Source organism: Dermacentor andersoni, chromosome 6 (genome assembly GCF_023375885.2).
Source record: "Dermacentor andersoni chromosome 6, qqDerAnde1_hic_scaffold, whole genome shotgun sequence".
NCBI classification, from domain to species: domain Eukaryota; kingdom Metazoa; phylum Arthropoda; class Arachnida; order Ixodida; family Ixodidae; genus Dermacentor; species Dermacentor andersoni.
This window is the reverse complement of record NC_092819.1, coordinates 114,794,590-114,818,623: the sequence shown is the minus strand read 5'-3', so window position 1 is coordinate 114,818,623 and position 24,034 is coordinate 114,794,590. Positions and strand designations below refer to the sequence as shown.

At 45.0% G+C, this 24,034-nt stretch overlaps 1 protein-coding gene across 1 annotated transcript in view; it reads left to right on the top strand.

Moving 5' to 3' along the window:
* LOC126522211 (sphingomyelin phosphodiesterase-like) overlaps positions 1 to 24,034 on the top strand; it is a 158,627-nt gene that overhangs the window by 116,938 nt on the left and 17,655 nt on the right. Inside the window, exons 5-8 of the mRNA XM_072288841.1 lie at positions 4,656 to 4,904; positions 20,246 to 20,415; positions 20,810 to 20,917; positions 23,186 to 23,266. Coding sequence (XP_072144942.1) covers positions 4,656 to 4,904; positions 20,246 to 20,415; positions 20,810 to 20,917; positions 23,186 to 23,266 — 608 coding nt within the window. The remainder of the gene's footprint in view (positions 1 to 4,655; positions 4,905 to 20,245; positions 20,416 to 20,809; positions 20,918 to 23,185; positions 23,267 to 24,034) is intronic.

The window sequence follows — 24,034 nt, the reverse complement described above, 5'->3', positions numbered from 1 at the left end:
ATGCAGGCGCGTCCCGCGCTGTGCGATAACATTTGTTAGGCGGCGAAACGTGGTCGCCCGATAAATATAAGTACACGTGTCAATATTGTCTATTATTGGGTGAAAAACAAACACGCGAGTTCTTGTTAAGAAACATGGCACGAAAAGCGAAGCGGGAAATTATACGAATGACGTTTGGAGATATGAGGAAAACAGTTCAGATCAGGTCATAAAGGGTTACAGCTGATGTTTGTGCCGTATCTTTCAGACATGACACATACCCTCTAGGGGCTTTCGACAGATATGTTACGAATATAAATAAGATCTCAAAGAAATTCAAAAATATCTTAATTTGCAGAACAGATAATATGAAATTGCAACAAAATCTTAAATACTACTAATAAACTATCTCACGTACAAGACGGAAAATAGAAATGGGTAGGACATCTGGTGCGTAGAGAGGAAGACGAATGATATAAACGGAAATAATGTAAAGGAAGTGAAATGCTGCATTGACGGCACTTGATTAGGTAAAGGTTAAACAGATGGAGAAATTTCAAGAGATCGAAGCGGCTTAAGGAAGGCAAAGCTAATTGCCCGAATGATTCTTAGAGCACCCGTACATAGAATTGAACGATTCTTCTGCTGAATGTGGGTACAATGCGAACCTACAATCACAACTTTCTACACTTGCGGTTACAGTGTTGAGAAAAAAAATTGACCGGCAATTACGCTTCGTGGTAATGCGATCTTTGAGCGCAGCTGCTGACTTGTTTCAACAACAGGCAACCGCATACAGAACACGCAGGGCCGAATGAATGCGGCTCTGCGTTTCGGATCGGGCAGCACACACCACGATCCGCCGCTATCGAACCGGCGCTCCGGCAATGCGCCATCACGCCATATTTTAGTGGGTCACCGCCGCCGAGAGGTGGGGGGAGATTGGCAATTATTATTTATTGTTTCTTCTGAAGTGGGATGGCGAAACGGGTGGAGAACAGGGGTATGGAGTAGAAGCCACACATTCATTCACTCACAAACAGGCCTCAATGTGGCCGCGCAAGGTCGGGGTGGGAAGTAGAAGTAAAGGGACGAAACGCTATAACTATCTTTCGAGTCAGCGCGACAGCACTGCGCCAGGTAAGGAGAGGTATAGGGCCAGAGAGCAGCGTGAGAAGGACAGCCAGCGCAAGCACTGCCAGAGGGGACAAATGCCACTGAGAGGAAACGAGTGACACGGCCGAGAACCGCACAGCCGCGTGACGCGGAGACGGAGGAGCGAAGAGTCGTGGACCACGCGCGAGGCAGCAAGGAACGCATGCCGTTGGCACCGCGGCAGTGCCGCGATAGCAGGAGAACGAACGGCGATGACGGAAGGGACGGTAGCTTAGAGAGTCACCGCAACGGCGCACGCGGAGGAAGGGCGCGAGAGGATAGGCGAGAACACGTGATCCGGCTTTGGAGGACAATGAGAGAACAAGACTCGTGCCGCGCGCGAGAGATGGCAGCAGGAGCGCACGCAGCTAGATCAGCGCGCGAATGATGACTTTGATTACGTCCAGGGACGACGACGCCGCGAAACGTAGGGACGGGTGTCAAAGAGCTGTGCTCTAAAACTGTCATAGTGGTGGTGTCGCACAGCATGGCAAGCACATGTAAGAACTTGGCGTAAATTTGAATTTTACTTGAAGATGCGAAAATTTCAGTGCCATCAAGAAGGAAGTTAGGAACACTAAATGTCAAAACCGCGGTTTTGATTTAAAAAAGTGCATTTACCTGCCTGACACTTCCACAACACATAATACAATTAAACCCGGGAAATAACGATGCAAGTTGAACATAGCGCTCACCCTACTACTACTTCTGCGCAAAAGGGCGGGTACAGGAGCACGTCAAAGAAAACTTACGTTAAATATCTCACATTTAATTCGTGTGCTGCTACAGTAGACATTTTGCTATGCGAGTTTTAAACGGGTAATTTTTTTTGTACGAAACTGCCCATTGCTGTGCATCAGGTAGCTCAATCGGTTCTAGGTTATGGCGCAATCTGCACTGCTGAAGATAAGTTAAAACGTACCTTCTCAGTGCAAACCTAGTCCACGATTTCTTAGTTCGACAAAGCTAAATGTCATTCGTTTGTATTCTCTCAGAAATTATTAATAGGGCGTTTTACGAGTTACGCGGGTGCTTTCGATTCAATTATTTTCTTTTCTTATTCCAGCGACATTGTTATGCGAGGCTTAACTGTACATCATTTCTTTCTAAACCTGGACGGTAAAACGCCGAACTATGGCGTTCTCATTTAATTTCAATTTTCTGGCATGAAATTTACTTGACCGCCGAAGGAAGTATAGGGCGGTGAGGCACCGCGTTGTTTGAACAGCCGTCCAACGCTCTCCTTTATCATAGGAGGTCATTTTTGTTTGCGTACAAAGCGGCAAAGCGGCCTGGCATATCTTGACCTGTTTCTTTATTCATTTGGCAAACAGGGGGTGAGAAATACGCAGAAGAGAGGGCTTCACTGGCGCCGAGCTAGTACAGTGAAAGTCAATGACCGCGGGAGAGTAGCGCCGGCGTCTGCGCTTGGTCCGCGTTCCCTTGCTTACATGGTGTTGGCTAGTGGGAAATCGCGGCGACGGGCAACGAGCAGTGCGAAATGCCCGTAAAATAAACCGGTCGGATCCAAGAAGAGTCGGCAGAGCGATATTGCATACGTACATCAAAGGCTAGACGTCGTGATACTGCCAGGTAAACTTGATTATTATAAACAAAGAAATCCATTCTCGTCGGCAGTTCCAAGTAGCCAGTGCCAGAATGATCGTCGGTTAGCCATTTTCTACTTATATCGGAATGGGGCAGCCTCCGGCTATTCTGGAAAACTTAAATAAATCCCGACCTATTAATGCCATAGTGAGTTTTCGCGGTTTGGTGACGTAACGTGACAAACAGCGCTTGCAGCCTTAAAATTTCCATCGATAGTGGAGGGCTTATGACGGAAATGACGACCAATCGGAGACAACTTACCTTTCTTTTGTTCGGGCAAATCTCGCATAAATACAGGGGAACTTTTCGCAGTTCTTTGTGTCCTGGCATGACAGACAAGCGATGTGGGTGTGGTCCTCAATTTCCAAACCAATAAGGAAGGATAATGACAGAAATTAAGTCAAAACAAGATTTGAATATTTTTACGCTATAGTGCTCCTTGTTTGCGAGAACTGCACAAGCAATTTTTCTTTTCGATGGATGTTGATTTGTTCGATCCACAAGTAACGCTAACATCGGCATACAGTGGTCTAATGGAACCTCGCACACAGTTAACTTAACAATGTAGCACCTACTTCTTCGAAGTACGAGTAAAATTTTGGCATGTCGTTCCTAAAAAAAAAATTGAGAGAACGAATAGTTGAATGCACGACCAAGTGCGAGGGCTGCCTGGAAATCGTTTTTTATGTAGTTTTATTCGGCACAACATTTGTGTACGTGCCGGCCACCGACTCTTTTTTTCCATCAGTTTCCAGCCATTTTCGTGGATCGATCCCGAAACTTGTGCCGTTTAAAGCCCGATGATCCTCATACTCCTCTCACGCGAGGAGTGACGCAATTGAGTGCCGTGGACAGTGCCTCCACCTTCAGCGTTTGGGGAGCGCTACATCACGCTCGCACCGGGGAAATTTCAGTACATCGAAGTAACGACATGAAATGACACCGGCGCGCACTATCGCTCACTCGTTACTCGCCTTCGCATTGATGTGCCGCGCCAGAAAATATTTGTCACCGAATTGGGTTTTCACGTTGTGCGTGAAACCCTCATGCATGCTCTCCAAAAAGTTGGAGGCTGATTCAAGCTCTAATTGATGTCAATCAAACGTTGTCGCTGGAGCGTGACTTTAACAATCAATTATGTGGTCCACGAACCCCCTTCTCACCCACAACTGGCTCAGGAATATACTGTCTTTGATCGACGTCAACTGTAGATCGAATCGCCTTCCTACTTGCTTTTGATATCAGGCTAACTCCCGACGTCGAAAGAATTGCCAATAGGAGATGATGTTTATTAAAAATAAATTCTGATAAATTGCATGCCAAACTTGGTCAGTTATGAGGCACGCCATTGTTGGGGACCCAAAAAAAGTATTGGGTTTTACGTGCCAAAGCCACGATCTGATTATTGTGCGCGCCGTAGTGGGGGACTCCGAAAATTTGGACCATTTGGAGTTCTCTAACGTGCAACTAACTCTAAGTACATGGGTGTTTTTGCATTTCGCCGCCATCGAAATACGGCCGCGGTGCCGGCATTCGATCCCGCGACCTACTGCTTAGCAGCCCAACAACATAGCCGCTAAGCAAACACTGCGAGTTACTGTGAGGGGGACTCGGAAATAACCTTGGCCAACTGGGGTTCCTTAACGTGCACCTAAATCGATGCACATGAGCATTTTTGCATGGCCCTGCCATGGAAACAAGGCCGCCGGTGCCGGGATCAAAACGGTGACCTCGAGCTAAGCAGCGCATTGCTGTAGTCATTAGGCTATCGTGGTGGGTAAAGGTGTTTATCTTTTGCGAATTTCATCCTTTCAAGCGTTAACTGGCGAACTCCCTTTTGCACTGTGTTGTGAGCAGCAATATCAATGGTATTTGCTCGCGCATTAACTGTTGTCAAACTTTCTCTATGACAGTTGGAGGACGACGAAGACGAAAACGTGGAGAAACAAGTGAAAGTCCTGCACATCTCGGACACGCACTACGATCCGGAGTACTCACCGGGGAGTAACGCAGTCTGCGACGATCCCGTGTGCTGCCGAAGAAACAACGGGCCTCCGAAGTCAGCTGGCGACCGAGCGGGCAAATGGGGCCACATTGGAAAGTGCGACATACCGCTGCGGACGCTGGAGAGCGCTCTGAAGCACGCTTCTGAAAATCACAAGGCTGGTGCTTGATGCTACTTGCTTCACTTGCTGATTCACTTGTTGCTACTGCTATTTACGAGGCGCCATCCACAAAAATGAGACAGTTACAGAGAAGGGCTAAAGCACGAACTTGATAATACGAGCTCCAACACCCAAGACCGGCGTTTTGTTTGCATATGCCACAAGATTATGACACACTAAGGCGCGGATGCGTACAATGTAGCATGTTAGATTAGATGGAAGGTGGACACTGACCCTTAACTTCAAAATTACAAAGCACGCCAAACTCCCAGTGGCCACAGAATATAGTTACCTAATCATTGTTGCGCCGTAAGTTCGTGAATAACTAGCACTGAGCTGCACCATGAGCTAGACTCGTGGTTACTGGTCTTTTTTTTGTCCCGAAGAATTAGTCAAAACTGGTACTTGTATGAAAATGGATTATTCTTAAACTGTGCGGTTTCTTTTGTGAGGAAGCAGCATAAGCTTTCGAGATGAAACGTCTTTATTATTGTAGTGGGTGGCTCGCTTTCTAAAACTGCATGTACCGAGAAGACGTTATAGTAGTTTATATCATTGCAACCGGAGTAGATTTCACTACAGCCGTACTAGACATTTCACGTTTGCTCTGCTAAGGCGCTCCGGCGTTCAACACACAGTGTCGAGAAAGGGCGTGAAGAGACATGGGCGGCTAGATAAAGCAATGACAATTCGCCCCTGCCACATTTGATGAACCGGCCGTAATACGAATAGGAAGCATGCAGGATTGCCTATTACCTAATAGCTGTATTATAAGTGTGTAAATGTTCTTACAACGGAAAAAGAAAATGTATTGCGGTTTTTTTGGGGTATTATTGTGTAGAGGAAAGGAGCCAGTACTTGATGATACAGGTGTCGCGCACCCAGATGGCATCATTGTCGCTCCACGCATTATAGCAGACGGCTATACTGGATGAAGAAGGTAACATCTTCGAAGGAGACGATGCACTGCAGTACATCGCATACACTATTCAGGCTAACTTTGGCACAAAAGAAAACCTAATTCACACCCAAACAGATTCAGCAACAAAAGAGAAGCCTGAGAGATCCAAATTTAACATAGGAAGCTTCTATCGGAAGAATGCAGACGGAAATGTCCCTAATAATACGGTAGCAGGACCCGTCAAAATCCCGATACAGCTAATCAAAAAGCACTGTTCTAATGGGAAGGCACTGCTGACTCATGCCACTGAGCAAGTGATTAGAACGAAGAAAATTCCGGTTGTCTGGCACGAAAGTGAAAACCTACTTCTACAAAGGCAAAGGTGATAAGAATAAGACAGGGTTGTGCAAGCCAGTTACAGCAACGTGGGTGCTATAGAGAACGGCAATGCAATCCATAAAACTATTATTGTCGAAATGGACAGGCACACTCTAAGAAGATTATACGTTTTGTTCTGACTCAGTGCATAGAGATATCAGTAGCTCATAATGGACCTTTATGGATAACACTTCTAGATACTAATGGAGCCTACGACAACGTAGACGGGGAGTTGTTATGGGATGTACTGAGGCACGAAGGCATAGGTAACAATTTCATGGAGCTGCTGAGGGAGATATATAGGGGAAACCAAGTAAACATTGTATAGGAAGCCCGGAATTTGAATGAAGTGGTGAAAATTCACGAAGGAGTGTAGAAAGGATGCCCTCTGTCATTACTCTTGTTCACGGTTTACGTTAAGGGTATAGAAAAAACATCCGAAACACAGACAATCAGGATTTAATTGATCATACACGTTTAATGGACAAATGGTGCAAAAGAAGGTCCCCGCACTGATGTATGCGTACGACATAGTGCTCCCAGCGCACAATGAAAGACATTTACGGAGACTTGCGAATATCTGTGGTAACGTAGCGCGAAATAAAGACAAGTTTAGCACAGCGAAATCGGGAATTGTGATCAAAAATGAGGAGGCGAGTAATTACGTAGAGTCAGTTCAGCAGCAAAGCATACCCATATTCAAGCATTATAAATACCTTGGCGTATAATTAAACGGAAGAAAGACTTACTCAAACGCTCACTAACACAAGCTGAAAAAAAAGGGGAAGCGCAATGCAGCAGTAATGAAGCACAGAAAGTGTGGGGCACAGGCAAATATATGTGGCAACGCAACGAGAAATCTAGGCCTTACATTAGCACAGGGAAATCGGGAATTATGGCCTTTAATGATGAGATGAGTGTCTATGTGGTATCGATTCAACAGCAAGTCATAGCCTTAGTCAAGCAATATAAATACCTCGGCCTGTACATAAAGGAAGGAAAGACTTACTCAAGCAACCAACAGGATTACCTGGAAATGAAAGGGAAGCCGAATGGAGCAATAATAAAACGTAGGGCACTTTCAGGCTACAATGAACGTGAAGTGGTGCGTGGGATCTGGATATGTGTCATGGTGCCAGCACTAATGCTCGCAAATACCTTTCTGTGCGTAAAATCGAATATGTTGTACGGATTGGAAGTTCACAAGAAATCGGCGGACCGGTTGGCATTGCCAGCCCACGGCAAGACCACAAATCAGGCAGTGCTAGGAGACATGAGTATGGCCGCGTTTGAAGTCAGAGAAGCGCAGAGCAAAATTAGTTTTGAAGAATGACACAGGAACTTGAATCAAAAGAAATGGGTGACTAAAGTGCAAAAGTATCTGTACCTAGAAAGCCTGGACACAGAATGGAGGAAGAGGTCAAGAAAGTTGGCATCTGAGTACAGCGTCCTTTGATGTCTAGATAGACAAACAGGAGTAGTCAGAAAGACAGTAATAGTAACAGAGAAAGCGAATTGAATGCAAAGAAAGGAAACGAAAAAGACCATGAAGATTTACAAGAATAAGAAAAAAAAAAAGAAATGAAAAGGAAAGCTTGTACGATGACACGAAGGGAAGTGCCTTGCTCTTAGGGGCTCGAGCTGGTTGCCTAAGGACCAAGACATACCGCAGCAGATATTAGCAATACGATGAGGCATGTGTACGCTGCAGAAAAAAATCCTGAGAGCACTGAATACGTCCTAATGGAATGCGAAGGGATCGCCACAGCGAGACCAGTGCGCAACATACACCTTCGGGAAGCGCTTGGATTTAAAGTGGACGGAAGCATCAATCTGTAAGCAGTTGAGATAAGAAGAAGACGTTTAGACTATTGGTGGGAAAAAAAGTAGGGAAGAAATCGACACGACGGGATTATGGACCGGCATAGGCAGCGGTACAATGCAGATAGAGAAGGTTTGCCAAAGAGAAAAAAAGATTAGGAAGTGGTATGCAAAACTGCTAGAAAAACAATGTCGTATATCATACCTGATTAAATCAAGCAAGTAAAGTGACCTCACGCGCGGCATTCAGAGAGGTGTAGCAGGGCGGTACATTTATCCTAAGCAGGAATGGTCGCGTTTCTCAGAGCTCACTGTTTCATGGCAGTTATATTTATTCAAACTTAAACTGACTTTTATTAGCAATTATAAAGCCTACCAATGTGGAATTTGCTCCAGCAATTGCAGGCTTGCTCGGCCCAAATAAAATGCAATGAGTGTGCTGTAAGTTTCAGAAGTGCAATTTCGTTTCTGTTATGCTTGACATTACATGCGATAAGTAATTACACATGCACAATTTTGGTCCTCTGTGAAATAGGCTACCTAAGTGGTATTATAAACGGTGTGCCCGCCATGCGATTTAAATATCCAATGAAATGTCTCCTACGTTGCTTCAAATTTAAAAAGAAGCTGATATAATGTTTAATCCATCATGTGTTAGCTATGAGTAGACCCATCATCAAAATTGGCAGGTGTTGCATTAACTTTGGGGAAAAGATCTCCTCGTCTAACACCTAAACAATACAAAGTAGTCAGAGTGCGTGAGTACTAATGCGAGAAAGACAAAAAAGTTACTTTTACATTCTTTTCGTCCAAAAAGAAATAGGTGCTGCGCAATTTGTACTCTGCATAGCCAAAATTCAGCTGGAGGACTTTGTGTATGTGAGCTGGGATTCACTTGCTTAGTGAGTCAAAAAGCGCTCTTCTTCGTAGGCGGAAGGTAACTGATAGATGGCAGATTTCAGTGAACCAGCTCAAGCTGATACAGATAGATGAGAAGATGGCAAGAGCCAGTCGTGCCTTGGACTAATGGCCCCGACAATTAGCGATTTTTCGGATTATTTCTTTAATAAGGCTTATCTATCTATATTCAGTGAACGGAGAATGAAAAAACTAGTAGACGCCTCAGCTCTCCCACAATGAAATCAGTTTCCATATGTTATCGCTAGACATATTTTTCTCTGTTAGTTTAAAGCTGGAGCTCATGGCTTTTAGGTTGTACTTCTTGGCTCGTAATTTATAAAGTTAAAGATGACAAGATAGAATTCACTCATATACACCATTGAACACTACATTGATAATATACAGGATACAAATGCAGGCACCTAAAACTGGAAGCATGTGAACAAGATAATGGCATATCGGGATAAATTTAGATTGGCTTCAATCTCCGTGGTCGTCTGGATGATAACTCATTTGTTCTGACTCAATGTATTGAAATATTATCATTATCATCATTACCACCACACCATCATCATCATCCTAGTTTATGCCCACCGCAGGGCGAAGTCTTCTCCCTGCGATCTCCAACTGCCCATGTCCTGCGACAACCGATTCCAATTGCGCTTCCCTTCTCTTCGCACCCATTCTGTAACCCTAATGGAGCACCGGTTATTTAACCTGCGCATTACATGACCTGCCCAGCTCCATTTCTTTCTTTTAATGTCAATTAGAGTATCGGCTATCACTGTTTGCTCTCTGATCCACACAGCTCTGTTCCTGTCTCTGACCGTCACGCCTAACATTCATCGTTCCATCGCGGTCCTTAACTGGTCTTAGAGCTTCTTTGTCATTCTACAAGCTTCTGCCCCATATGTCAGCGCCAGTAGAATGCATTGGTTGTACACCGTTCTTTTAATAGATAATGCTAAGGTTCCAATCAGTATCTGACAATGTGTGCCGAATGCGCTCCAACACATTTTTATGCTGTAAATTTCCTTGTCATAATCAGGGTCCCCTGTGAGTAATTGGCCAAGGTAAACGTGCTCTTTCACTGACTCTAGAAGCTCACAGGCGATCCTCAACTCTTGTTTCCTTGCCCGGCTATGGATTATTATCTTTGTCTTCTGTATATTAATCTTCAACCCCACTCTTATACTCTCCCTGTTCAGGTCCTCAATCATTTTTTGTAACTCGTCCCCAGGGATGTTGAACAGGACAATGTCATCTGCTAATGTAAGGTTGCTGAAATAATCGCCGTTGATCCTTACTCCTAAGCCTTCCCAGTTTAATGGTTTGAATATTTCTTCCAAGCATGCGGTGAGTAGCATTGGAGAGATTGTGTACCCTTTGTCTGACCCCTTTTTTCATAGGTATCTTCCTACTTTTCTTGTGGAAAATTAGGGTAACTGTGGAATTTTTGTAGACACTTTCCAAGATATTTACGTAAGCGTCCTCTACTCCTTGCTTACGTAATGCCTCTCTGACTGCTGGTACCTCGACTGAAGCAAATGCCTTTTCGTAATCTATGAAATCCATAGAGACAGGCTGATTCTACTCGCGCATTTCTCAATTACCTGAATGATGACATGGATGCCTGTACAGTGCCCCTTCCTGAAACCTGCCTTCTTGCTTGGTTGACTAAAGTCCATTGCTGCTCTTATTTTATTGGAGCTTACCATGGTGAATATTTTATATAATATCGAAAGTAAGCTAATGGGTCTATTATTTTTCAATTCCTTAACGTCTCCCTTTTTGTGGAAGAGTATAATGTTGGCATTCTTTCAGTTCTCTGCGAGCCTTGAAGCCGATAGGCAGTGCTTATAAAGGGCAGCTAGTTTTTCAAGCAATATGTCTCCACCACCTTTGATGAAATCGACTGGCAGTACTTCTTCTGCCGCTTTTCATGTCTTGCAACGGCATTCTATCTTCATCACTATACCTAATTTAACCTACCTAACCGGTTCATTACTACTTTGAATCGATGTATTGTGGCTCATCTGGCTACTGTGCAGGTCAGTAAAGAATTCTTCCGCTGCTTTTACTATATCTTAGAAATTGCTGATGATATTGCCCCGACTATCTTTTAGTGCATACGTCTCGGCTTGTGCGATGCCTAGTTTCCATCTCAATGTTTTTAGGATGCGTCCATATTGTATTGCTTCCTCAGTCTTTATTACGTTATAATTTCGAATATCCCTTTTTTCTCCTTTTTGATTAGTTCTCACAATTCCGCCAATTCTATCTGATCGCTTGAGTTGGACACTTTCATTCTTTGTCGTTTCTTCATTAGGTCCTTTGTTACTTGGGAGAGCTTGCCTACTGCTTCTCTTGGTGCCTTGCCTCCCACTTCAGTTGCTGCCTCTGAAGCTGAAGCCAGCCTCGTTACGGTTTGATTCATTACTTCTATGTCATCATCATCATCTCACTGTTCTAAGGTTGCAAATTTATTCGAAAGGGCCAACCCGAATCCGTCTGTTTTTACCCTTAGTGCGTCTAGGTTGGCATATTTTTTCTTGACCAAATTTACCCTTTCTCGTTTCAATTTGAGGTGAATCCTAGCCCTAACTGATCTGTCATCAGTGCACTTTATCCTACCTAACAGTTCTATATCCAACATTATGCTGGGATCGGCAGAAACTATAAAATCAATTTCATTTCTTGGTTCACCATTAATGCTTTTCCATGTTCACTTTTTGTTCCAACGACACTTGAAGAAGGTGTTCATTATTCGCTGCTTATTCCTTTCGGCGAATTCTACGAACATCTGTCGTCGACTGTTCCTAAAATCCACGCCGTAGTTGCCAATTGCTTGTTCACCAGCCTGCTTTTCCCCCACTCTTGAATTGAAGTCGCCCATGACTACGACATACTGAATTTGTACTTTTCGCATCGCTAATTCAACATCTTCATAAAAGTGTTTCATTTTTTTATCATCGTGACTCGATGTTGGAGCGTAGGTTTGTACTACTTTTATTCTATACTTCCTATTTAGCTTTATTGCAACTACTGCTACTCATTAATTAATGCTGCAGAATTCGTCAAGGTTGCCCACTAGTCTTTATGGATTAGTAATCCTACTCCGAACTGCTTTTGATCTGGTAGTCCTCTATAAAGCCTCACAGTTTTTATAACTTCACTAAGACTAATGATATCCCAAACAATGCCTGATAGTTCCTCAATTAGTCCTGCTAGGCTAGCTTCACTGGAGAGGGTTCAGGTGTTAAGCTTTCCAAGAGTCAGTTTCCATTGGTGGCCTGTCCGGGTGCAGAGATTCTTAGCACTCTCTGCTGCGTTACAGGTCTGACCGCCACCTTAATCAGGTGCTTCGCAGCTGCTGGGGACTGAGTGCCACTTGGTAATTGAGTGAGTCCTTTCGGAGGAAGTGGCCGAATACTGCACCAGGGAGGTCAGTTCCTGTTCTCGTGATGGAGTGTCTTGTGTAAGCTTAGTGGGTCTCCCTAATTTGGTTGTACCTGGATTAGTATAACCCCACTTGCTCTCGGCGTTTTTGCTGGTGTAAGGATCCACTCCAAGCCTCGAGATGTAGTCTACTGGGGGAGGTGAGTTCGAGTTTCCCACCTTCAAAAAAAAAAAAAAAAAAAAAGAAGAAGAAGAAACACGCGAGGATTCGAACTTCTGACTATGCAACAGAGCATCCAAGCTAGCTCATTCAGTTAACCCTGCGAGCTGTCAGGCTACCTTAGGTCGTGTGGTAGCTGCGACGGCGTGTAGACAATGGGGCAACTTCTGCTTCAATGCCCGGCCTTCGGGACCGAGAGGGAGGCCCTGTACGCCTCCTACCACAGATGTGGCCTCCCATCCAACACCCTGCAGTGCCCACTCTTCCCCAATGCTCACAGCTCCATCACCAAGCGTGCATTTCTGGCATTGATGGAATTCTGTGAAGCAACACACCTCAGAGCACGGCTGTAGTCCCCGCAAACGTTTAGCTACATTTGTCTTTTTTTTACTATTCCTGTCTATCTCTCCTTTTTACTTCCGGTCTCTATCTCCTTCATCTTTTTCTCCCCATACCCCTTTGCCCGTGCAGTGCTGTTGAGATGTCGTCTTGTGAGAGACAGTTACGGCACTGCATTTATCTCTTCCATTTCTCTTTAAAGATCTTTAAAAATCACTTGACACGGAATTCCAGCCGAGACGATCCTGCGCGCCTGAAAACATGCTTGAATTACCCGCGATATACGGGCTTTCGGGTTTTGTTCGGGTTTTATGCGCGGTACACGGGTTTCTTGCGGTACCGCGGCAGGTGGCATGGCATAGTATTTCTCAAGAGTTCTAACATCGTGGTTTCGGAGTCTGCCGTACGCATGCGACCATGAACGCGGCTAGATACACGGTATACTTCCGGCGATTTTCAACAGCACTTAGGAGTTGTGTGGAAAACAAAAGAAAATGAGAAAAAGAAATAACTTTAAGCGCTTACCGGGAATTCACTAGTCGCGTATGGAGGGAAGTGCACCAAACAGCTCACGGTCTCGGCTGCCTGCCTCAGGCATCGTAGAAGTATTTCCGAATGAGACGGAACTGCTACTGAAGCGGCGCCCGAGGCTGAGGCGTCGGATGAGAGGAGGATGCATTGGCAGAGACTTTCCCTTAAACCTCCTTTCTGAGGGCAAATCCTCAGAGTGGCGAGACGGGCCGCCAAACAATGGCTCTGAGCCGCGCGCAAAATAAGCGATCTTGGTAGCGGCCTTGCTCTATGCTTGCAAAGCGCTTATACGATGCCTCCTTCAAGCTACAGTGAATGCGTCTGCGATCAGTTAGACATTGTTTGTACACTTCGCGCGGGAAAGCTAATAACGTCTCTTTTGCCGCCGCACTTGCAATACTTGCAATTTAGCAGTTGCGATTACATGCTCGTGGTCTGCAGGAGTACAACGGATACCCGCGAAAACGAATAGAAGTGCAAATGTAGAAGAAATAAATTGACGGAAACTACGACCTTTTCTTTACTTGTCGAAAATCTGTATGTGAACATTGCAACTGTTCTCGCTACGTTATTTTTTTTTATTGTTTGCGTGATACGGCAACCCATCGCATCCCCCTTTTTTTTCTTCATGTTGCGCTACGATTTCTTCTTTTCTTTTTTTTTTTTGCGGGGGGGGGGGGGGGGGGGGGGTGTGGCTCTCGCTAGAAAGTCAGCGCGAGGCATGTCAGTAGAGTTAATTTAAGTGAATTTCGTATATCTCAACTGCCTGAAAACATGCTCGAATTATCCGCGGTATACGGGTTTTGCTGATCGCGGCAGGTGGCACGGCGTAGCATACAATAGCATAGTATGCACAGAAATATCTAAAAAATAAATGAGTTCGTTATATGAAACTTTTTCAGATATTACAGGAGCATACGAGAAATTTAACCGCAACATTTTCTTTGGTATCCATAAAGGAGAAGCCTTAGGAGACGACTGTACATAGCTTTTGAGACAGTCTTAGGGAGAAAATACTGCTTGCATCGAATGACAAGAGTTAAGGAGCAAGGAGCAAATTGGCTATCTCTAAACTACTAAGACAAGGGTGCCCTCTCTCCGCTGTTGTTTATAATGTAGAGGTTAGGGGGGATAGGGGGCTAGAACTAATGAATATTTGGTTTATTGTTCGATGCAACAGGCGCGCACTATAATGGAGCAGCAGATGCCAGGTTTGTTTTACGGAGATCACACTGTCTTGACTAATAATGGGCGAATTGACATCTAACGTGTGGCTAATATCTGTAGTCAGGATGGTGAGAATTTAGGATTGAAGTTGGGCGTTAGGAAATCAGGTCTTATCGTATTCAATGAAAGCAGTGAACGGACACGAGCAATACAGGGCCAGGAAATACCTGGGGTAAAAGAATAGAAATGCTTCGGCATAGATAAACAAGGGCAATAGGTATATGTAAACACAGATGAAAACAATAATAGCAAAAATAAATGCGGCCATAATGAAACACAGAGCCCAATGGGGATACGATAGGTGCGAGGTGCTCCTCGGTATGTGGAACGGTGTAATGGCTCCCGGTCATACATATAGAAATGCGGTTGTTTGCCTGAAGTCAGAGGTGAGAAACCAAGATTCCATAGCAACCAAACATCAGTGAAGCGGCTCGCATTCGGCACTCATGGGAAGACTACAAGTAAATCCGTACAGGTCATATAGACTGATCATGTTTTGAAGGGAGGGAAGGTCAGACTAATATTGATTTTGAAGAACCACGAAAGAATGTGAAAAAAATTAGATTGGCTGCGGAAGTGTTCAAGTATTTGTAAAGAAAATACATTAATTCACAGTGGACGGAAATAATTAGCCAGCTTACCAGTAGTTATGTGACCGGAATAGTAAGTAGCATAGTAGCAAATAACGGCAAAGGCAAATTCATAGAGTCTGACAAAATATTCTGGGCGCAGGCAATGGAAAGGAAACAGCCAATGAGTAACCACAAATGCGCGACATAGAAAAGCAGGAAAGAAACAATTTATGATAATTCAAAATGAAGTTCTTGACTTTTCGAAGCGAGATCAGTATGCTTATAACGCATGGTTATAGAGCGACGTACACCAAGGAAGAAGCATATGCTAGTTGTGCTAACGGTAGGGAAACGATTGAAAACGATTGAACGGGCTCTTTTAGAATATGAAGATGTTGGTTTGGGCTAACCGGGCGTCCTTGAAGCGCCTTCGGTGGACGGGTAGCAGGGGAAGAATAAACATGCCCGAAACAGAGATTAGTAGGACGCGATTGGTGGTTTGCCAGCAGAAAAGTAGGGAGACCATGAACAATAGAGGCGTACAATAGCGAAGATCTCATTAATGGTTCAGAAAGTTTGATGCTGGGAATTTTCGTCTGTACAAAAATAATATTATAGGTAAGACAGCAGGCTAAATAAAAAGAGAGCTTGGGGGCGCAAGCCATCGTCCCGTTTCAAAGGGGACGCTTATAGTATGCATGTATGCATCCATCCATCCATCCATCCATCCATCCATCCATCCATCCATCCATCCATCCATCCATCCGTCCATCCGTCCATCCGTCCATCCATCCATCCATCCATCCATCGATCCATCCATCCATCCATCCATCCATCCATCCATCCATGCATCCATCTATACCTATCCTCATAATGTTGCCCATTATTGAATAATGACTTCGTGCGTTGCATCCAGGACAAGAATTCAGGAAATCACCGCCTGTGCACTCCGCACAGATGGTTAAAGAACGAAGCGGAAGCGTGCGGGCCCTGTGTTTATGACTAGGTTCATGACGACGGTTCATTAAACGACGCCTTGGTAGCTGGTGCATCCTCGGTACGCAGTTGCAGCTTGCGCTCGGCTGCACGGACCTCTTGTGCCCGGGCTGCAACATCGGCATGGCGTAGACGAGCTTGTTCCCGTTTCTGCTTGGAGCGTTGCAGATCGAAAGCAGCATGCCCCTCAGGAGTACGCATGACAAGTAGCCTTCCCATTTTGGAACCGGAGAGAAACTACTGCTCATGCGCTCGGCTGTGACGGAGGGCAATGACGTCACTACTGGTGCGTCCAATCGTGCGCCTCTCAGTTTTCCTTTTGTCGCGCATGCACATGGGGCCACGCCGGATGAGTTTTCAGCGTAGAGGCGAGAGACGAACGGACGAATCGGCTAGCCATATAAAACATCGCTCTAAAAAGTCGCAGTTTCGCACGAAAAACGAAGCATTGATTGTGATAGCAAAGTATTACACAACTACGCGAAGTAAGGTTCGAAGTTGTCTGAAGTGCTCGAAGCCTCTAGACGAGACGGCTGGTGGTTTGGACTGCGCCGTGTTCCCGCGAGCCCATAGCGTTGGCGGTTCTATAACGTCGACTTTCCGTGATGCGGTAAAGTGAGAGGCAGCTGGAGGCGTTTGCTTTCCGCTACCCGTGTTCATCACGCCTGCGTTGTGGCTACGAGTGTTCGAATCCTTTCGTGGCCATTGAGTCCGATCGATTCGTGTTTGCCTGTGTGCCCGTGAAATCATGCTTGCTCATGTAATTACGGAAATTTTTGCTGCAATTTACACTGCCGAGAAAACTAAGGACCTTACTTCATGTAGTTGTCCAATTCTACTTTGCAATCGCTGTTAATTCTGCGACTTCGGAGAAAAACTGCGGCTTTTGTAGTTGTGAATTACTTCGCCGAATGAAAAAAAAAAAAAAACAGTTTGGTAGAAACACTTAAGACTGCTAACGTGTGGGAATTCGAAAACATTGTAGTCGCTTTGGTGAAATATTTTCGGTTAGGTATTCGTCCGTAGGTCTTCGAGCACATTGTAAACTTGCACGGCATTCCTTTTAGAGTTCCCTTGCTTCGTCTTCAGTGGTGTGCTTCCGTGGGCGACCCTGTTTCGCAAATGCCACTGAGGTAGGCACTTCGGAGTGCATCCCAGTAGACACAGCACCTATAAAATCCGAAAACCAAGTGATGCGCGAGAGTCAGTGACGTGACGTGTGCAATAACGCAAGCACTACGCACACTTCATTTTATACACTCATGATTTGGTGTCGAGAGTGAATTGCAGTACCGATGAAATCCGAAGAGAAAGTGACATGTGGGAGTTAGCGACGGAAGGAGTGACGTGACATGCGCAAAGATGCACGCACTAGGCGCAACTTGCTCGTCTTAAGACGGCAAGCTGGGCGAGTTGGTGATTGAACTTGTTCCTATGGGTGGGCAGCGCAACCCGGACGAAGGACGAGCCCAGAACGTGCCCAGAAGAAGTTATGGCTAGTGCGCTCGTGTTGTGTTCTGCCTCTCGTCCTTCGTCCGGGTTGCGCTGCCCACCCATAGGAACTTGCTCGTCTTGCGTGCTCGTCTTGCACCTCGTACGCCTGGGCGCGATTCCCACACAGACCGGAATGTACAAATTTTTATTTTCAATTCCATTGATTGGTTTTGTTTACAGAAAGCTGCCTGACAAGTCTGACGTCAATCCAAGCATTTTTGACGGTGTTTTTATTCGTCGCGCTGTCGGCCATTTTTAGTGTCATCTTCCGACAACGCCACCGACGACAGCACCGGATTCGCGCGTAATGGGGCATTTAATGATTTCGCATTAAAATAAAACTATGTTTAGCTGAACGCGAGGAGTACTGAAAGTTGATTGAATTCTTTGTTTCACATTTTGAGATTGAACACGTTTTTCGCGCCCCGTTCACATAAAACCAACGCAGTCATATTTCATAACAATACGCCTTCGTCTAAGATGCCATTCCTAATATCCGTGCTATGAAAGTTTGGCACAAGTGGTGTATTGCATATTTTTACTGGTGTTCGCAGTCCTTCTGATATCGCTCGCGAAATCTTGAACGGCACCAGATAGACATTTAGCGTGCTGAAAAAGGAAGTGAAAGATAAGTGTTTCGCTGCATGGTTTGTCCACTGTACCGTTTAAGGTTTACACATCCAGCAAAACGTATGCAAACGTTGTCAGACGTAGCATAAACACAGATATAGTGTTATATGAATTTTAATTCGATAGCAATAGGAATGCCTACGTGAAAACAAAAAGTATGTATGCATAGCGCCTACTCCTCGGAAAGCCGGGACGTTGGTCGAGTCTTTGCAATGTAGTAACTGGGGCTTAAATCATGGATCCGGGACAAAAAAGAGGTGCAAACGGAATGCTAATGCATTTTTGTCACATTTAACCCTAAAGTACTACAAAGTTTTCCGAGTCTATTTAACTGGATATTAAAGCCGAACTAGAATCATCTATATCAGAATCAAATTAGAGCCCTTGCGGTTGACGTCTAGAACGTATAAAAGAAAGCTGCCAAGAGCGCGTGTTGCTTATTTGGATAATGTCTGAGGCAGCCGTAGAGTCAAGTACACTATATAGGGGAAGCACGCGAGCACAGTGCACTTGTTAGTTTATCCCGTGTGTTTCCTTTGGAAGCGTTCAATAGCGAAGCAGATAATTTGTGACAGCTGGATTGGCCAGCAAACAGATTGTATCATCATCAGTTCTGTCGTCGACCGCCGTCAAAGCTATTGTGTCATTTGAATCAAAAGGCGTCCACTATTTCTTATGCAATTAGTGCACAAAGTACAAGTGTCGGACGTTAGTTCATCCATTTATTGAACGGTAAACCATTCAAGAGGCCAAGCGCGACTAATACGGATGCAAGGAACCAAAAAACCACGTCATTCTTTATCTTTCTCGCTCTACGCTTTTTGAATGGCTATGAAGCAACTTGCTAAATCATAGCTTTACTCAACGGTAAGGTACGGAAAACAACTAAATGTCTGTTGGGTTTCGATTCTCTACCTAGTTGGCCGCGAGTTGGCCCTTTAAATTTCATAAACCTTCTAAAACACAATTCCAATTTTCACAAGAGAAATGTTGTAAAACTCAAAACTCCCATACCTCCCTCTCTTTTACGATCCCCCGTACTCTTGGAAAAGATTCAGAGAGCCTCAGTGCCGCTGAAAGCACACTAGAAACCTCCTGGTAAACGATAAGAGAGCCACGCACATAATGAATCATGAAGCTTGCAGTAGAGGCTTGCTGTCTTCAGCACCATTCGTCTACAAGCCGGTCTTGCAGAGACATGACCGGTTAGCAAGGCGTCCACAAGGCGACCCTTGCTGAGTACAATCCCGATTCTTCACAGAAACTACGCAGCCAGTAGGCACTACTCCTCAATGGAAATCAAATGAAGTAAACTTGCTGCGTCTTGGTCAGAATAGATCCTCTAGATGTTCAAGGCCGGACACTATAGAGTGGTGCCTGATATTAAGCAGATAAAAAATTGTAAGTATTCGTGACCATCCTTTGGAGGTACGATAGCCTCGACTGCACAAAGCATCCAGCTTCGGCTTAATTAACCAAAAATGCTCAATTTACAAACATGTGATCATTCCATCCGAGGCTGGAAATTACTTTTTCCTGATTTTTCGGCTAAACAAGACTCGACAAGGACAGAAATCCATAGGTGCATGGCCTGCCATGTATTTTTTCTTCACAGGAAATGCTCTTATCACGCAAGGAATAACTACCATGATGACTCAATCTGCAAATCCGCGACACCTAGATAGCTGTGTTGTGTCTCTGACGTTATTGTACAACTTACACATGCACCACTTATAGCGAACTGTCCAACTAAATTCTTGCTTCGTGCGTGCCAGCTGGTATAGAGGCAAACACTATGATACAGCGAAAACTATACTTTGTACCTAGACGACATGTGGTCCTCGAACTAACTCTTTTTCTTATATGTTCATTCGCTCGCTCTAAACTGCCGATGCAATAGCTGCTCATGCTCTGCCCATTTCGTACGTAGGTCGATGTCGTCCTGTGGACGGGAGACTTGCCGCCTCACGATCCATGGAAAGCCACACGAGAAGACATGCTTGACAACCTGCGTGTAACATCGGCACTTATGCGAAAGTATTTTCCTAACGCCACTGTCCTTCCAGCTATAGGAAACCACGAAGCTGTGCCGATCAACAGGTATTAAGAAAGAAACGTGCTTCACTGTTCGCACAATTGAGTATAGCAGAAAACTGCGGTTTGACGTTGTTAGCATAAATATGAATTATTTTCATGCGGAGTTAAACAAAGCGTTAGATTGTAAAAGGAAGCGTAGTGATCTGTAATCTTTTCATTAGTGCGAAGTATTAGAAGACTAATAAGTGTGGAGAACTGTTTCTATCTTCACCGCTTTGGCACTATCAAGTGCACTTGCAAGAACGCAGACGCAGTTTTACCAATGAATTCGTTGTTCATGTTGACATTTATTACGACATTCTACAGAGAATTCAAGTTTTCGGTGGAGGCAGTATAGCGGTAAAATTGTGATGATGGTGCCGCCATGCCGCCCTTGCCTACATCTTTGTTCTCACAGCTTTCCAGTCAACAACGGAGCAAACTTCTCTACACAGTGGCTATACGATACATTTTCTGAGCACTGGATGGATTTCCTACCGCAGACTGCGAAGAACAGCATAAGGCAGTAAGTACGATAACACTGTATGTGTATTACAAAGAGTAACAGAGAGAGCATCAGCAAAATAGCGAGGTATTCTTCAGTGATAGCAACAATTTGACCAGCGACAGTAACAAAACACAATATACCAGTCGTCTACGGGGAGCTGTGACCGTGAGTTAGTGTTTACGTCTATACTTGTATTAGCAGTGTATGGCGGGAGCTCTTCAGGAGTAGAAAATAATTTCCATGTCATCCGTAAGCAGACTAGATGCCTCATACACCTGACATTCAATACCCAAAGTTGTGCAGCAGAAGCAGTATTGATCACATGGAGAAGGCAAAGGAAGAGTCCCGAATTTTGCGCCTATGGCAGCAACAAACAAGGAAAGAAAAAATTACGCGGATCTCACGCGCTGTGGGAATCTATGTAAGCGAAGCTTTCCCTGCTGGATGTTTTGCTTGACGATAATTAGCGGTGATGTTGACGGCTAAAGATTAATTTGTTCAACATTTAGGCTAAGACGAGAGTGGTGAGTTGATGTTAAACGTTACTTTGCGTGCACCACTGCTGTTTGTCTGCGTAGTGCACAGAACACACAAGAGGTGTTTGCTTGAGGCATTGTTGTGCGCCACATTTTATAACTTCTGAGAGGGTTGAGTGTTCTCATTTCCTCACATGGCACATCGCATGGCGGCAGAAGTATTAAACTTGAATTGGATTATGGTGCTGTAGTTCCAAAACCACAGTCGGATTATTAGGCAAGCAGTAGTAGTGGACTCCAGATTAATTTTGGCACCGTGATGTACTTTAACGTGCCCCAAAATCTAAGTGCACGTGCGTTTTCTATTTCGCCCCCGTCGAAATGCGACTGCCGTGATAGGGATCAAATTCACGACCTCTAGCAATGCCATAGCCGCAAAGCTAACACGGCGGCCACAGAAGTTTTGACTGTCGACCGCTTCCATAGTGTCTCCAGGACCCTGCGGTGCGCTTTAATCAATTCGGCTCTGCTTCTACACGCCCTTCTTAAGTTGCCCGCTTGACATATTCGCGTGGTGTTTATTTTTCAGAAATAGCACCGACGTACTCCACCGTACCTTGAACTTAATCTTATCCCGTTTCCTCGCAACCGCTGTCGTATACTAGTGGGGTTTTATTGCTTTCTCACGTCACCTTCCCCCTCTGTTATATTGGAACTACCTCTTCTCCCTCTCCTCCTTCTCCTGTCTACAGTTCTGAGTCCCCCCTGGCCTCGCACGTTAGTTATAAGAAAAGCGCTGCACTTTCTGCAATGCTTCTGAGGGGAGTCACGGATAATTACAGCTGTGAAGCAGCAAGGGAGCTCCAGCGGGCATTGTGCGCATTCGACGCGGTGAAGTGAAAGCGAGTTTCTCCCGCCGTCTTTCCTCTCTTACTCGCGCTGTCATCTATATACACGCTTTGAACCACCCTCCGACGCGGTGTGCGCGACAGCAGCAGCCCACAGCAGCAGCAGCAGTGGGAAAGTCGAAGGAAGAGGCAAGGAAAGCTTCGCTTTAAAAAAGTTGTTTCACTTCCGCTAAAATCCGCTATATGATTACAAGGAACACCGTAGTGGGGACATCAGAATATTTGCGACCAGCTGGGGTTCTTTTCATGTACCTAATGCACGGTTGTTTTTTGCCTTTCGTCCCCATCGAAATGATGCCGCCGGGGCAGGGATTTGATCCCGAGCCCTCTGGCGCGACACCAAAGCGACTACACCTCCACAGCGGGTATGCACTCTTTGTTGCTGTAGGTAGCACATACGGTAAAAAAAGAAACAAACTAAACAGCGCCGCGTTGAGAACGACAAAGTGAAAATTCCGTGTGGTTAACCATTACGCAATCTGGCTTTCTACCTGGCACACAGGAGGGCTCATACGCACGATGTTCTTTTCATCAAACTGGGTTATGTGCAACTCGGTAAAACCTGCTTGCGAGCAGCACTGAAAAATATATACTAGTGAATCGAAGCGGAAATATTCTCGGAAAGTGACGCTCCAAGCTTAACCAGATAAAGCGTAGAATTCGAGTACGCTCAAAACGTGAACAAAAGGCCTGGCTGAGGAAGCAAGCCTCACTCTAAAGGTACCGTGGCATATAGGAGCAGCGTGATCGTTTAACAAGGTACTCTATGCATAATGACTTTCTCACCAGGTAATGCCTCATTGTCTCAGCCTTGCCTAATCTTGGGCTTGCGAATGGAAACCAGTGCAACGTGTTTCTACGACGGTACAACTTGGAAATTGGTCTTTGCTTTTCCACTTCAGGGGCGCCTTCTACTCCGTCGAAGTATCCAAGGGCTTCCGTGTCATCTCGCTGAACACCAATCTGTGCTACCTTTTTAACTGGTGAGTGCGTGCAAGCTGCAGTTTCTTCGAGCGATCTTTTTATAAAAGTACCACCACTCTAAAGTTTCAATAAGATCACCGGAAATCGCAACCGTTACACGTCATAGACATAAAACAGCTGTAAGGGCGTCGGCTTTGTTGATGAGAAGTTGCTTGTTATGTCACACCAATATATGGGCCCCAATTCACGAGATATCGCATACCAAAGATTGGCGTCGAAGGAAAAATAAAAGGTGAAGGGATTTCCGCTGCTGGGGTGCTATGCAGGATGCGCCGAGTTGGGTAAAACTCGGAATTCTCACGAGCTCTGACAATGCCCCAAGATGAAAGAACTAATGGTAACAAGACAAAGTTTGCGCCTCGTTACGCCTCGAGTTTTACTGGTTTATCTATATTCACCCTGGGCGGCTATTATTCCTTGTGCGTTACCTTATGGGTGGTCGACAGAGTACTATTGCTCACGTGATTATACCGTCCACCCATGGTCGGTGCCTCTTTTGACTTATTTGTCGTTCCGCCGAGTGCATTACACGCACAAGCAGATTATAAAATAAATGCACTTAGGACAATATTATTGGTCACTTTATTATGGTTTATAAGCATTTTGAAGTTTAGAATATGTACACTGAATGTTTATTAGACTAATTTGTAATTTCTTACGTTTCGTGCTATACCACAAGGAAACGCCCCCCCCCCCCCCCTTCTCCTCTTACCTGTGGATTGAATTGGCGCCGCTCACTACGTGCTTGCGCTCGCATTTCCGAGCAC